This window comes from Diprion similis, chromosome 5 (assembly GCF_021155765.1).
Source record: "Diprion similis isolate iyDipSimi1 chromosome 5, iyDipSimi1.1, whole genome shotgun sequence".
NCBI lineage: Eukaryota > Metazoa > Arthropoda > Insecta > Hymenoptera > Diprionidae > Diprion > Diprion similis.
In genome coordinates, this window is record NC_060109.1 from 6,362,563 (window position 1) to 6,378,816 (window position 16,254).

The 16,254-nt window shown below is 39.9% G+C and overlaps 1 protein-coding gene and 1 pseudogene across 1 annotated transcript; both read left to right on the plus strand.

Annotated features, from left to right (window-relative positions):
- Positions 1–5,705: 5,705 nt before the first annotated feature.
- Positions 5,706–8,136, plus strand: LOC124406241 (annotated as a pseudogene).
- A 465-nt stretch (positions 8,137–8,601) lies between these two features.
- LOC124406242 lies at positions 8,602–9,799 on the plus strand. The gene is made up of 2 exons (XM_046881595.1): positions 8,602–8,721; positions 8,831–9,799. Exons 1-2 carry the CDS (start codon positions 8,602–8,604, stop codon positions 9,797–9,799), a joined length of 1,089 nt encoding a protein of 362 aa, XP_046737551.1.
- Positions 9,800–16,254: the final 6,455 nt, after the last annotated feature.

Sequence of the window (16,254 nt, forward strand, 5' to 3'; positions counted from 1 at the left end):
CAGCTACCGGATAAATTGATTAAATGCGTGTATTGTAATTAATGATGATCGTTATGGGTCGTTGACTAGCTGCAGTGCAGTAAATAAAGATAATATAAATTTATATTCGTTTTCTGTTTGAAATGGTCTGAGATTTCGAAATAGAAGAATACAATACTTTAAATAGCCGTTATACGGTTAGAACACAATGTATATAATTGGATCAACTGAGCGACCTCAGTTGATCCTTTGTTTGCGAATTAGCTCCTCCAAAGGAGAGCTAGAAGAAGAGAGTGTCACCTGTGTCCAAGGCGCCGGCTTATATACTATTTTGGTTCCTTCCCCCTCTTTGTCGGCACGCGAGGCTCGAGCCCCGTGTGTTCTATAGATATGGGTTTTTGCTTGCTGTGTCGAATTAGCGTGCGTCATATAGGTACCTTTCTTAGTATATACAGACTATTCTATTCTCTTTGGTTTTGCTCGTTTCGAATATTATATGGCTATCTTCAGTCTTTTATATGTTATGTCCGTGCTTTGCGACGGCTAAAGTTAATTCAAGGAATGGTTGACTCGAGGGAAGTGGATTGCTTCCGTGGGTCATAATACATGATGCATTTTGGGCGTCACAATATTATATGGCTGTTATACTATGACGTGTAACAGCTGGGCTTCCTCGGCAGTGTAATGAAGCTTTGTTTTTAATTTCATAGATGGGGTACGATTTTCAAAAGACTCTGCTGTGCCAGATATAGACAGTACATGATGGAGATCTGCAGCTCATTCACCTCATGGCTTCAACACAGCCTGGAGGCTCGAAAGGGACAAGATGAATCTGGCAAGGGCTCCAAGGAAGCACTGACAATGAGTTGGAAATGCATCAAATTGTACGAAGTTAAGAGCACGACAACTTTAAGGCAGTCCAGAATGTGTACAGTAACAGCGCGAAAGTGGTGCAATGTGGAAAGACTACCAACCCGACAGTGGTACTCTGCATATTGTAACGACCAGCCGGTCAACTAGACGGCTGATCTGCTACATCGGCGAACGCGACCGACGGGAACCGAAGACGCACGACCAACGAGTGAGATAGGACGTACGACAATACGAGACGGACAATAGACGAGCCAGATCGACGACGCCTGACCGGCTCGGCTGAGTATAAATAGAGGTGCCTGACTAGGTATCGGCACCCAGTCGGAAACCGACATCCGCTGCGTCACTCGTGGGCAAGCCCCAGTCTAGGAGTACAGCATCTCCTCTGCGTCACACGAGGTAAATTAGATAAGACCGAGTGGGAGTACAGCACCCCACTGCGGCAAGTCAGTTAGAATCGTTTGTTGTATACGACCGAGTGGACGTACAGCACTCCACTGCGGTAGATTTAGTTAAAGTAGAGTTTGGGGAGATAGAAATTAAATAAAATCAAAAATTCAAGTAGTAAGTCCTAGTTGAAGTATAGCACTCAGCTGCGGCCAGAAAATAAAGTAAGAGAATAGATTAAAATGGGGCAGAAGATGGAAATTTAGCGAGCCACGGGACTCGTATGTGAAATTATAAGGGATTAGGAATCAACCTAGCAGTAAATGTTCAAATCGATGTATTGTTTATTCTTGTAACCTTTTTGTTTCATTTTTGTATCGATCAGTTCAAACCTACCTATCTTGCCATAAATATTATTCACACAAAAAGCAGTCTGTTTCACTATCCGGGATCAACGTTTAAACGATCGGGATATTTACAGTTTCGGTAAACTCCACGTCATATATCAGCTCTAAAGTTAAACTCCGAGTCTGCTATTTTGATCGAGGGATCCCAAATCTGATAAACAGCTACGGCTTAACACATCCTGGTCTGTTATAAAGTTGTGTTAGGCAAGATTAGGATTCGATTGGTAAATCGAGGAGGGGACGTGCCTTCAGATTAACAACCTCAAGTGCACGTGATAGGTTGGCAGAAAGTGCTGGCCTGAAACACCCGCATATTTCCTGAGAGCTCTGACAGATTAACTGAGTCGTATGCGAGGCTTTGGAGGAATAACCACAGCCCTCCGCTAACCGCCCCTAGATCGTACGTCCGAGTCTCCGCAGGGGCAACTCTGGCTTCAAAACCCTGAGTTTGCGCGGGGATTAGAAACCAGTCAAGACTAAGGCCCAAGGGTCGGCAAGTTCGGTCCATACTCTTCCCTAACATAAAGGAAAGCCGCAAATTTATATTGATTCTCGATTTTTGCTATTACTCTCAGAGCGGTAAAAATCCCACACCAACTGGCCAAATATTCGCACGAGCCACAGCAGCTCTTGGTCGAAATTTGGACACATTACAATATATAATGAAATGGTACAAAGATGATATGAAGTAAGTATAGATCTTCATAATCATTCGAGATGATAGATAGATAGAGCTCAACATACCACATAAGTTGCACATAAATATCTGCATCTCATTTTCTCAAATTACAAGTCAAACGTGATATAGGGAAGCAGTACTTGGAATAATTGTTTCTCATTTTACAGGAACTTCGACGTTGAGGGTCGATTGATGCATTTGGTTTCAAGAGCACCACCAGCCTTAGAGCACAAGAAACAAAGCATGCGGCATTGTTTGCTATAATTAATTAAAAAGAGCGGTCCTTTTAAATTTGAACCGGCCTGTACCCTCCAGGTCAGTTCCAAGAAATTAAGAAAAAATTGGTCAAATATTTCAGCGTTCTGGTTTGAGTAAAAAGGGTGCCTGTAAGCATAAGTTCAGTTGAGACTTTCGAATTTGCTGCAGAAACAATCAATAAAACGAAAGATGTATCATTGCATGAACCATTCTATGAACAGTGTTGCCAGTATTGTCATTGTAGCGGGGAAATAAAGAAAAAATCACATCTTTTTACGTCGATGCTCCTGAAACAATTCAAACCTTGACAAAAAAATTTATTGAATATTGACGATACAAAAAGTACGAAACTATTTGTAATTTAACTTTTAGTGGTCACACATGGGTACAATCGACCCAGCCATAAGTTTCAAATGGTTGCTGTGTGAAAACTGTCAGCCCGATCGGGATCCAAAAAATACGGGAAATACTTCAAAGATTATGAAACGTGTGAAAAGTTGATATGTCGAAGTTCAAATGACAATATTGAAAGAGAAAATACTCAACAGATTGATTTGTCAAAAAACACACCTTTTCGCTCAAAAAATAATAACTTTTTGATTTCTAATATTTTTTGGTCAAATTTCCACAGAAAAGTACTTAGACATGGTACTTTTAGAAAAAATAGTGACATAGTGTGCGTTTAAACCGGTGGTTAGATAATTCACTGGATAATGGATATTTAGGCCTACACTAAAGCTTGCGTCAAATTCACCCTGTGGGACCACGAAGGGTTGATTACAAACCAATCAGTCATTATTTCCAATTTGCACTCATTTCTTATCTCCGTTATTCCAAGAATTTTTCGGACCCGATTTGGGGGGGTGGGGCAAAGCCGGTTGAAGATGAACTTTTCGAGGACCACTATAATAATGCATGATATTTTTCTGTTGAAATATTTTTGAAAACATTTTTTGCCAGTTTGTTGTAACTATGATACGGCAAGGATCGTTACATTTATTTCTAATCATAAGTTGTGAAAAGGACTATGATCTCTGCAAGTAATGTAATTGAATGAATAAAATTGGCAAGTTACTATCCTGTATACTTTGATAAAACCCTAATTACGTACTTTTGTTGTATTGTAAAATATTCATGGATCTATTAGCTAATTCCGTTCGCTTTACAAACCATTGTCAGACTACGTTATAATGTTGAATAATAAAATACTTATGTGGAAGCCGATATTTCTATGGATGATCAACAAGTTTGCTATTGACTTGTTCTTTTCTACTAATCGTGTTGTTAGATATCAAGTAGTTTTCTGTTCCGGAATACACTAGAGAGAATCGGTCTCTGCTACCAAAGAAGTAATGTTCTGTCCATGATTTCGAAAAAAAAAAAGAAATTGCACCAGTCCACTCTATGGTTCACTTTTAAATATATCTTCCGCGCCACAAGAATTGAACTTAATCAACCCAAGAAATCCCTCTTTGCGGTCCCTGTTGTCGCAGAATTGCGCTACAATGGCTAGCGATTTCTCTGTGCTGATATCCGTTGACTAATCAATTATGATCGAGAACATATTTTCGCTCAGCTTCTCTGTAATCTTGCTCATTTGTTCTTTTGCAGTACATTGTTTTGTTAGGCTTGTAGCTTTGGTCCGAGAGCATTTAATAGCTTTTGTGCTCATGTGACAACATTGTCATTTTCAATTCTGCATATTTGATTAGGTCTTCCTTGCGTTTTTGATCGCTGTTAAATAAACACTTGTTGATTGCAACAGTTCGCTCAGCTTTTCTTATGTTCTTACAATGGTAAGCCATAGTTTCATGTCGTTTGAGATGTGAAATTCCACCATTAATTGTTTTGTTACATGCTATGCAATACGGCTTGTCTGATTTTTTCTCTAACTAAAAATAGTTAGACTTCCAGTTGTCCTTAAATTGTTGCCGATAGGATTTTCTTTCGTATTGGGTTTGTTTGTTGTCAGCGTCGGAATCAGTATCATCTAGCAGATCACTTTCATCCCAAGTGTCACCTGTGCTCTTATAAAAATAAAAAACTGTCAGTGTTGAGTATAACCCCACGGTGTTGTCATAGACACAGAGAAAGCAAACATAAGTAAAAAGCTATAGGATTATCTCCCAAAGATTACACTTTACGCTGTAATTATCTGTTTTTGTATAACTGCTTGATAATGTATTTGATACCAAGTGCAACACTAGAGGTGATGCGAAACAAGATTGGTTTTACAGTTTAAAATAGGCGTTGATTAGTTTTTATTCTATTGGGCATTTTGGTTTCATGTTTGGATTTCGGTTCCGAGAATACAAAATACAGGGCTTGCAGTATGCCACTACTGACACTAATTTGCCACTATTTTTGGCGCCTGCCACTATTTGCCTCTATTCCAATAAAACGCCACTAATTGCCTCTATTTTCCTGCTTCAAGAAATTATCTTTTTTTTAATGTTTTTAACATCCATGGGTCCGTCGGAATGCTAGGATCAAGGCCGAAGCACATAAAACTACGGAAGCCAAAAGCAGAATGCATCAAGATATTGCGCATATGCTATGGCTTTCGCAGAACCCATAGCGCATGCGTAATAACTTTCTGCATTCTGCTTATGGCTCGTAGAGTTTCATGTACTTCGGCCTTAACTATTTCACGTGTATACAATTGTGATGAATCACGGGACACTTGTGTAGTAATGATTTAAAATTCCCGATAAATTGGAAGGTTGTCGCGTTCAGTGAAATAGGCACGTTTCGTGGTGGTTTTGTTTCGTAGATGCTTGATACAACGGTATTCACGGTAAGTAATTTTCGAAACCTATCATTTCGTGGAATTGACATCGTAAATTTAAGTGTGCAAGGGAAAGAGGGGGGCAGTATTTTTTCTTCCAACACGTTACCGCACTTATGGTCTAAGAGCTAGAGCCTGTAGTCGTCAGAACAAATATTTGAGGTTAGGTTCGTGAATAACCACTTATTTTTTTTTTTCCTGCAGACTTCGAGTAATGAGTCTCAAATATTTGAGGTCAAGTTCCTAAATAATTACTTACATTTTTTCTTCTTTAACAGATTTTAAATAATCAGCCTAAAATACTAATTTCAACCATGTTGGCTATCCCAACAAGATGCTCTGGGATTCGAAGTATCCACATGGTTCAAAAAAGGAAACGACAAAGCGGATGAATTATTTTGTCAGATCTGTCTTGCATCATTTTCATTTGCCGCTAAAATCTTCGACGCTGTTGTTCACCATTCCAATAGTAGGAAGCACACTCTGCAAGCCCGGACGAAGCTTTAAGATAAGCATCTCAAATTACAAGGATTTGCTGTAGCAAAAACTCCCACAGAACAGCTGACAATAAAACCGATGCAGTTGTACAGTATGAAAGCTGAACTCATATGGGCCATGGAGAATACGCAAAGCAATACGTCTGCCGCTTCGTGTGATAATCTGAAAGAGGTGTTTCAAAGTATGTTCTCAGGATCAATTGCTGATGATTTCAGTCTCGGTCGTACTGAACTTCTACATCTTGTCACCGAGGCTCTGGGTCCGTATTTCATGAAAATTTTTTCCGACGATATCCAGCATGCGTCGAGCAATTGTATCGCGTACGATGAAACAACGAATGCTGAACAGAAAAAGGAATTGCAAATCTCAGTACGATACTTTTCTAATACAGATAAAGAAGTTGTCGACCATCATTTGTGAACTTTTCTCATAGGTCATGCAACTGCTGATATACTGGCTGAATTTCTCAACAATGCTATTAATGAGGCTGGAAATTCCAAAACGAAGCTCATTATGCCTGCTTCTGACGGTCCAAATGTTAACAAAAAAGTATGGTCAATTCTGAATGATGAAGAGATTGAAGTCCGTGGCCGAGGATTACTCAATACTGGGTCCTGTAACATTCACACCATTCACAACGCATTCTTGAAAGGAATGGAAGAGCTTGGCAGTGATGCGAGTGACTTTATTCTACAAATCTACAATTTCTTTCACGGGTGGCCTAAACGATGAAAAGACTTCGAGCAAATTCAGCTTTAGCAGCAGCTTCCAGTACATAATTTTCTCAAACACGTCAGTACTCGATGGTTAACATTAAAGCCAAGTGCAGAGCGTGTTCTAGAATAATGGACGGTGCTGGAAAAATACTTTCTCAATTTCATTTCTAACCAAAAAAATTGCAAGACAGTGATGAATTCCCCGAAGTACCTGGTTATATGTAAGTAGTTGCGATAAAAAACGATGAAAGCTGAATGACATTTTGTTATCTATAGTACCGCATTGTTCACCAAATTCACGTTAGGATTTCAAAAATACGAACCATCAAGTCATCTATTATTCGATGAGCTTCGAACCCTTCTACTGATAATCGCTGGTCGGGTTTATAAAGTGGAAACTGTCCAAAGCGAGAATGATGAAAAATTGAAAGGAGAAACTTTGCTTGCAGAAAGAAATTTGCTTCCGATAAAATCTGTAATTATTCTGAAGTCAGTTCAAGATTGTTTTTATGATAGCGAGTTGTCTGAAAAAGATAGGCTTCTATTTCTACACCGTGCGCAAAGCTATTTTAAACAAGTTGTAATCCACGTGATGAAAAAATCTTCACTAGACGCATATTCAGACTCAAACATGATTTATTGGTGCCGTTGCTTACAGCCAAACCGAATAAATTTTTTTTAGAATATCAGCTGTGCAGACATTGTTAAGGTTGCAAAAGCGCTGCCATTAGCTGAATATATTTCATCGACCACACTGGCAGATGAATGACGGTTAATGCAGCTGGAAAAGTTGTCAGAATTCAAAGAAGAGCGGGTGAATCATTATTTGCAAAAAATGTATTTGGTTTGAAAAATGCGAGCAATGATCCAAAGTACCCAATAATCTCTCGTGTAGTTAAGGCGTGTCTTTGTTTTTCTCATGGGAATGCTGACGTTGAGAAGAGTTTTTTCATATCCAATAGAATATTATCTGGCGATAAGGCAATTATATCTGAACGAATCTTGAATCTACGCTCAGCAATTCGTGGTAGCATCATGAAGTTCAAAGACAAGCCACATTTAGTTCCCATAACACAAGATTTGATTGCTAAAACACGATTGGCGAATCAAAGCTATAAGGGTTTTTTGGAGGCGGAAAAGAGAAAAAAAAGCCGAAGCAGCTGCAATCGTACGGGCTAAAGAGCTCAGACTAGAGTAACAAAAAGAAGATTCGGTACAAACAAATGAAAACAAGAAACGAAAATATTAAAAAACTAGAAACTGAAATTGAGTAAAAGCTACAACAACAGAAATTGAAAAACGAAGTGTTGCGAAATTTGTAACGGAAGCGAACAAACGTTTTCAGAGTCAGCCTTGAAAGAACAAAATAAGTGGGAGGAAATGCGAATGGCGCAAGGTTTGCTTGAAGGTGCTGGAAGACTGAGGGAACAAGAGCGAGAGTAAGCGAAAGTGACGTCCAAAATAGTTAGGGAAGTTGAAAAGGGGGAGAGTACTGTGATATCTGGTTTTATCAGCAATAAACCAAAAAATAATGAGTCATTGTCATTCTAACTAAAATGCAAATGTAACTGATATCTATTCAAATATTCTTCAAGTGCCAGAAAAATTTCACTAATACGGGTATGAGACTGATCTTGCATTTAGGTATAAGATTAACATTTGTTACAATAATAACTGAGATCGTAGGTGTGACCAAAAATAATGATTTATATATAAGTCTAAACAATTTATTCATTATTGGTATAGAGTGGTTAACTTCTGGCCACAGGTGGAGCCCGACTCACGGGGTGGAAGGCGCCACAACTAGCCACAGCCACACATATACACATACAGTGTCTGCATTACACACACATATATTATAACAACATTAATTATAAGATTAATACTGTCTAAGTTTAATGTATAAAGATACATTGCTTACTAGAAGTAAGTGCTTTACTGTTAGTGCCAAAGTAAACTAGTTCCGCATTGTGATAAAAAAAACCAACTAATACGTACGTACTACACATGTTCCTAATGAATACTTTATTGAGAACAAAAGTTTCAAGTACAAATCTAAAAATGATCTGGGTTTTTTTTGCTTTTATCCCTTACTTTATTCCTAGTCATACTAATATACTACTTTTCATCAGGCCAGTAAATATTATTTATCAAAAAGTGTGCTTTATTGAACCTAAGCCGCCACTATTTTGCTACTATTTTCGTGAATTAATGGCACTAATGCAACTTTTTTCGAAGACCTCAGTCATTGGAAGCCCTGAGAATACAAAATTACAACGAAAATTTGGATCGGGCGAAGCTGTATTTATCATTTCCCTTTTCCCCTAGCATTGACAGTACTGGTCCCCACCCACGTCTAAAATTGACCTATGAGATGGAAAATGCCGGCCACATTAGCTTTCTAGATGTTTGGATTATCAACCAGGATTCAAAGATTATAACGGATTGGTACCAGAAGCCGACTTGGTCAGAACGATATTTGAATTTTAACTCACATCACCCTCGCAGTTATAAAATCGGTACTGTGTACAACCTAGTTGACCGAGGAATAAAACTTGCCAATCTATGTTTCCATGACAAAAATCTTTCAATCATTAGGAACGAGCTAATAAAAAATGGGTACCCGTCAACGTTTCTTAACAAAATGATTAATTCACGCTTGAAGAAAATTTTAGCTTGTGATAACAATAACAATACACCGTCATTACGAACTGTTGGGAGTCACAATAGATATATCGCAATCCCATACGTGGCAGACCTCTATGAATCCTTGAATAGATCTTTCAAGAAATATGATGTCCAATTTGTTGTAAAAAATGTGATTGATCTACACTCTGTATTTGACTCAGATAAAGACATCCTCCCTAAAGGAAAACAGTCGAACTGTGTTTATAAAATTGATTGCAAAAATTGCAAAAAACCATACATAGGACAAACAGGCAGACATCTGTGCGTCAGAATTAATAATCATAAAAATAACATCAAAGAAGACGCAGACCGTCACACTGCCTTGACCATACACAGAGTGGATTTTTATCACATTTTTGATTTCGATAAAATTAAAATTTTACACCAAGAACCACATTGTTGCAAGCGTATAATTCTAGAAATGTGTAATATTGTGAAACACCATGACTCCGTAAACCTCCGTCAGGATGTTAAAAATCTTAGCGAAACCTACATCAAACTATATACCGACAGTGCACCCAGGTAAATTACCGACGGTGACAATCTACATAATCTAGTTACGTCACTCCACTATACGGTTTGCTTATGTTCTACCTGACGCATGATTGATTATCGAGTTTACGATCACATGATACTAGTAAAATCCGCGACTTTCTCTTTCCCTTTTCACGCTGTTGGCCCACGAGCGCAGACGTTGCTAATTCTAGTCTTCTCCAGAAGTTTTCTAAATCTTTTGATTTCTGATGGATGCGTGGAAAAGAAAGAGAAACAAATAACTTACCGCCTGGGGTCCCACCGATATTACTTTTGGCTATGAACTTGGACGTTTCTTGACATATATTTCGACTCGAATTTTCAAGGTTGGTCACGTGGTTTTACAATTTCACTTTCACAAATTTTCCTTTGACCTGTATCATGGATTATATATTGGTTCTCTCTTCCTTTTTTTACAGAAAAAATATTGTACATAGATGTTGAGCCCAAAAATTGTAATCGGCTAGATTGGTTCGTGGTTATGGAGTACGGGAAAAACTCCAATAATTTCTTTTTCTTTTTCTTTCTTTTTTTATATGTTACTAGGGGCTTCGCCCCTGCGCGCCTCACTACTTCCTTATACATTGTCTATTAGACAGGTGGATTCACCATTTTTTTCTTCTTGCCTTTATTGACTTTCTCCATTGCCAACGTAATCCTGGCTGTCCTTTTGACTGTTTCGTGATATATTTATATTTGCTATCATATGCTTGTTGCTTTTAATACTTATTACTCACTATGTGAATTTTATTTCTGCAAGACATCAAAGTGTACACCGTCTCCGTCGCCGGTGAAGAGTATCGAGAATTGTCTTCCATCTTGTGATCCGATTTGGTATGGATGAATTTGTTTTCCGCGATACACGATTAAACATATCTTAAAAATTTCCGCAGCTGCAGCTAATTCTGCTTCTCTCCCGTAAATTCCCTTTTTATTCAAGTGTGATATGTAATCACCAGGTGACCTAATCACGGCACCGTTTGACTCATTACCTATAATAAAACCCGCAAATGTTGACCAATTATCAACTATATTTGAAACGATACTCAGTCTCACCTCTGCGTATCGATCTTGAGTGCCGTGCGCGAAAAAGACAATTCCCGTCGTGAATCGTCTTGATAATTCTCGTTTGCATATTTATTTTCTGTGTGTCATAAGATAACTATAAATATATTTTTCAAAGACTGTCATAAACACCCGATGACAGCTGTCAATCACTTGACACTATGAACATAGTAAGTTTCGTTTGCTAGATGCTTTTTTTTTGTATCCGGCATCTCACCCCACCGCCAACTTCATGCGTATACTATTGTTATTATAATCTTTTTTACCTGTTGCTGTGCGGTACAGGATTTTTTTATTAGATAGAGAGAAAAATAGTATTTCTCTACGTCTCTGACCTACATTTCCAAGATTCCCAACACTACATTGACAGTACTGGTACACGTAACAGCAATAATCAGAAGAATTTGCACAAAAAAAGTTCACATGACTGTCTGAACTGATTATTACATAATTCTAGAACATGTTCAAAGAGTTAGAGAAATACTTTAGTTTTTCTTCATTTATGAAATAAATCTCAAACGTAATTTTTGAGCAAGATATGGGATAACTTTCTCCTCTTCTTCGTAGGATCATTTATTTGTCTTTTATTTTTTGCAGGTTGCCCTTTGTCAAAAGAATGAATGATTGAATTATACGATTCACAGACCAACAAAAAAGGAAGCAAAAAAAGCACAAACAAATTTGGTACATACCGCTTCATATTAATACACCATCTTTTTGTGTCTTCTTCCACCGTTTACATCACGTATTAGTAATGCCAATCTACTTACAGGCGCGGTGGCGTGGAGCACGGTTGAGCCGTAACCAATCCAAATGCGTAAAATATCGTGTTCATTAGATTTTATGCATTTCGATTGGTCACCGCTTGACGCTGTTGAATTGACTTTCGATGACACGGGATTCTCGGAAAAAAATCTGGCTTCCGAAAATGTAATAGAAATAACGAGCGTCGTAATAGCGTACTAAACTGCACGAAAAGGTAATGGATCTTTTACATTTGTAATAGACTGACAACGATGGTCGTCAACGAGCTAGCCAGTATTTCTTAGTTTGGTTCAGAGCTAGCTCAGTAAAATCGTACCCAACCTAGTGCCCAGAAAAAGGACGGTGAGAGAAGCATCGTCCCGGTGGGCCGTGGAACATCAGCGCACTATTATTGTTTAGGCTGGAATTGTGCATTTGTCCACCTTTGAGCATTCGTCACTCGATTGCGGTGAGGGTGTTTTGCACAAATGGAATCCAACGTGGGGCCCGACAGAGCAAAAAAGTGATAATTAATAAAGAAAAATACCGGAACACGAGATTTTAAGATCTCAGAATGGCGGTGCCTTTTGTGTGAAGACGCTTACGCAAGAAGTCGACGAAGTAAACATCTTTCTTAACCTCCATTTTGAAAACGGGGATTTGATGTTATTACGGTGTGAACTAAGGCGACACTACGCCACGGGATAAGAAAGACCACGAGTAGGTCACACCAACAGTGTACTATTGCTCGGTGTGAGGCCAGGGAAACCGAAAAGATCTACGTCTACACGATTTTTTTTTTTTTTTTACGCGATAACGTATTATGAATCGATGAACGCCGGCTGCACTCACGAAAAAGCATGACTCATAGTGACGTTCCGCATGAGCCGAGCGAAGCGTTCGGCTCGTTCCGCCTGAGCCGAGCGTGCACGAACAAAATTTATCGAAAAAATTATAATTTTCAATTCACTCCTTCCTTGTATAATACAAAATAATGATAATTCAGTGATAATAATTCAATTCAATTCATAAAAGTATGCAATTTTTTATCAATGTTTTTTTATGACGTTATCACGTAAAATTATTGTCCGGAAACCGATTTTACAGACAACCCGTTTTTTTTTGTTTTGCGGACACGGAAGATCAGCGCGCCGGGATGGGAAGCATAGCAGGTGAGGGTAGATCGTGTCATCCTGAGAGATCGAACGACATAAAAAGCCATCGTTTGCATTATAAATCAGGGCACCTGGGTCGGAAGCACGGTGGGTGGGGGTAGATAATGTTCAAACGGCCAGAAATTGATAGTTAAGATCTACGAGCGGCTATTGCGGAACCGAGCAAGTAAAATCTCAAGGAAATCATATTACCATCCACACACACGTACCGTAAAAACCAGCAGATAACGACCAACTGGTCAGCACGCTCATGCTGCCAGCTAACAATAAGCCGCATACATAAGGGAGTATTGCGAAGACATCCGAGCTAAACCGACGGTTGACAAACGCACCAGTGCTAGAAAGAGAACATCAAGAGGGACCAAGATGAACAACTCGACCGCGACGAGGACGGACGGTCAACCTCACCCGTGGACCAACAGCGGCGACGCCACTCTTGATTGGTCCGATTCCTTATAAATAGAGTTGCCTCGCTGGCACTCGTCACCAGTAGACAGTATAGCACTCTTCTGTGTCATTACTTTATACTACAGACCAGGAGGCAGTACAGCACTCTGCGTCACAACTCTCTATTTTTGTTAAACAGAAGACAGTATAGCACTGCTCTATTTCTCAGCTTCATTTTATAAATTCAGTAGGCGGTATAGCACCCCACTCCGTCACACACCAGTCAGGAATATAACAGTCCACTGCATAAAAATCAGATCAGCAGGTAACAGAGTCAGATGCAGCATAGCACTCGAGTTTGCATGAATTAAATACCGTAAATATAACTTCACTTGTGCATAGCGCATGTGTCAGAAAACAGGAGCAGTACCAATGAATACTTGCATTTCTTCAGTTTATGATCTTTTCGTAAATTTGATGTTTAATTATTCATTATTAATTTGTATCGAATCTTTGATCATATTCAGTTGCATTCTAACTTGTGAATTAAAAGATTACTCTGGTTGCTGATACAAATATTCTGTTTGCGATCCGACATAGCTGTCAATTTGATCAGGATAGACACAGTTTCAGGGAACCACGAGAGATGCTGGCTCCGATCAAACATCTGAGTCCGCGATCAATCTGGGGATCCCCGATCTGAAAAACAGCCACGGTGTTGAAAACCTTGGTCTATAGACAGTCGTTGTAGGTTAGAACAAGGATTCGATTGGTGAATTGATTTAGGTACACCTCCGACTACCTAGGTGCCGCCGACCTAAGACTCTTAAGTGTACGGGTAGTGGTATTGAAAGGGCTGGCCTAACATACACGCTGCTTCTACTAGGAGCTCCGAAATCCGGATTGAGTCACATGTACGGCCCTGGATCTAAAAAATCTACAGCTGAGTGCAACGTACTGCTAATTGCGATAACTGAATTTCCGCAAACAGCATCTCCAGCGTAACAAACCAGAGTTTACATTAGCTACAGATACTGGACATATTTAGGGTGTCACAGGTCGGCAAGATCGGTCCTCACTCTCACCTAATAAAAAATGGAGCTGCTATTCAGTTGCACCTTATCTTCTCAGCTAATAAAAGCGATAAAACACCCACATTAACGAACGATTTTTCGCATGAGCTATATCAGCTCTTACCGAAAATCGAACACGTTCCAACCTTGACTAACAAGAGCTCGTAAGCATCTAACTACTAAGGAGCACACGCGGCGACCGGAGATACCAACACTTATCCCCAAGAAGGAAATCGAACACCCGGAAAAACGACAAGGCGCAAGGTTCGTAAACAAATCGTGCTCCAGCGGATCAGGTTGAATTAATTAACCATCCACAGACGTCTGCGCGCGACACAAAAAGTTCACTGGAGCTGCCCACACAACACAATGGCGTCCGTAAGATCCTGTGGGTATTTGTTCAGTTTGAATCTAATTACTTTGAAATGTGAACGCAGCCTAAGAGCACCGTACTGCGACATCCGGTATGCGCAGACATTTTCTTTTATGAAACAGTCAGCCAGCAATAAAGAACGTAAAAGTTGTTATATAAAGTGGATCCAACGTAATCCTCTTTTATTTAGTAAATTCGTCAGTAAAATTGATATAATAAATTGTGTTCAAGCTCTAAATATTAGAAGAAATATATTGTAACGTGGCATTTCGGAATGGCCAGTTAGACGGCTAAAAATCTGAAGGACACTACCGAAAACGCGTCCCTGGCGGGGTACTCCAAGCAAGCTCGATACGATATAGGCGAAAAATACTAGATACTAATATTTTCTGTATAAATTTTGTAATCCCGCGCTTTGGCGCAAGCTGAACAGGTACCGCAACCACGATCATCGAGGGATCAACACGTTTCCTTGATTCACCGAGGGATCAACATCTACCGAAAACTACAGTTCCAGCTACCGACGAATTCAGCTACCGTCCCGTAAATATGAATCTCCCGTACAACTTTGAATGCCTACTTTTTCGGATGCCGTAAGTTTGACATTAAGGGCAGACCACAGCCTGTTGTCCACCGACTTACCGGCCAGGAGCCGGACGGAACCCAAAACACTACGTCCAGAGTTGATAAAGCCCTCGTTCTGAGGATCGACGCAGCCTTCCTGTCAGTAAGGGCTACAATCAGTGTGAGTCATGGTCTATGGACGTTGAGGTGCTGTAAACCGCCGTGTGACTGCATGGTCTCCGTGATATATCGTGGGCAGCTGGCCACTGCCTATACGACGAAGCCGGTGGAGGCAAACAATGAGGAGTTGCACTCCATCCGGTAACCTTCCGGAGGTAGCCCATGCACCTGCCTTCGTGGGGAACCCCCAATGACAGGCAACTTGGACAGTACAACGCAGCAGACGAAAAAAAGTACGCGTTATGTCAACTACGCTCATCTAGCGGTAATCGTCGACAACGCGTAGCCGATACTCGCTAGAGGGATGACCCAATTATGGTGGGGATTGAATGACCACCGAAGGGGGGGAAGAATCAGCTGACGACAACGGCGAGATCGCTGATCCGGACTCTGAACTCTGCCTATTCTACGCTCAACCTGCCAGGAGACAGCTTCGAATATCTTGCTCTCGTTACTTTAGACTTCCTTCAACTTTCCGTATTCTTCCTCTATCTTTCCTGTTCCTTCTTATTGTAAAACGTGGCCTAGAAATTTTTGTGACGGCCCTGCGGGGACCGAGAGCGCTGCGATCGCAAGTACGTGGAGAGGGGCGAAGTGAGAGCAGTTCGCTGCCGGCCTTATGAGAGGCAACATCTCTGCGCCAAACATTTCAATTTCTATATAACTATATCGTTCCCTTTTTCTTATCTTAAAATAAACGTTCACGTTGATTTACCCAGTGACAATTTATTATCCTGACAATTCATATCCTAAATTATCGCTATCGTTACCGTTCATCTTTTTCCTACCCACTATCGTTTTGATCTTTAGCTTCTTTCCTTTCCTGTGGAGTCAACTCCTTCCTTCTTTCGCTTTAGCTAAGTTTATCTTAATATAAAATCAGTGC

Bases quoted from the DNA above. Each gene is read 5' to 3' on its own strand.
- LOC124406242 (XM_046881595.1), top strand. From the start codon at position 8,602: ATGAATACTTTATTGAGAACAAAAGTTTCAAGTACAAATCTAAAAATG. The intron at 8,722-8,830 runs GTAAATATTATT...CGAAGACCTCAG, and splicing joins TACTACTTTTCATCAGGCCA to TCATTGGAAGCCCTGAGAAT.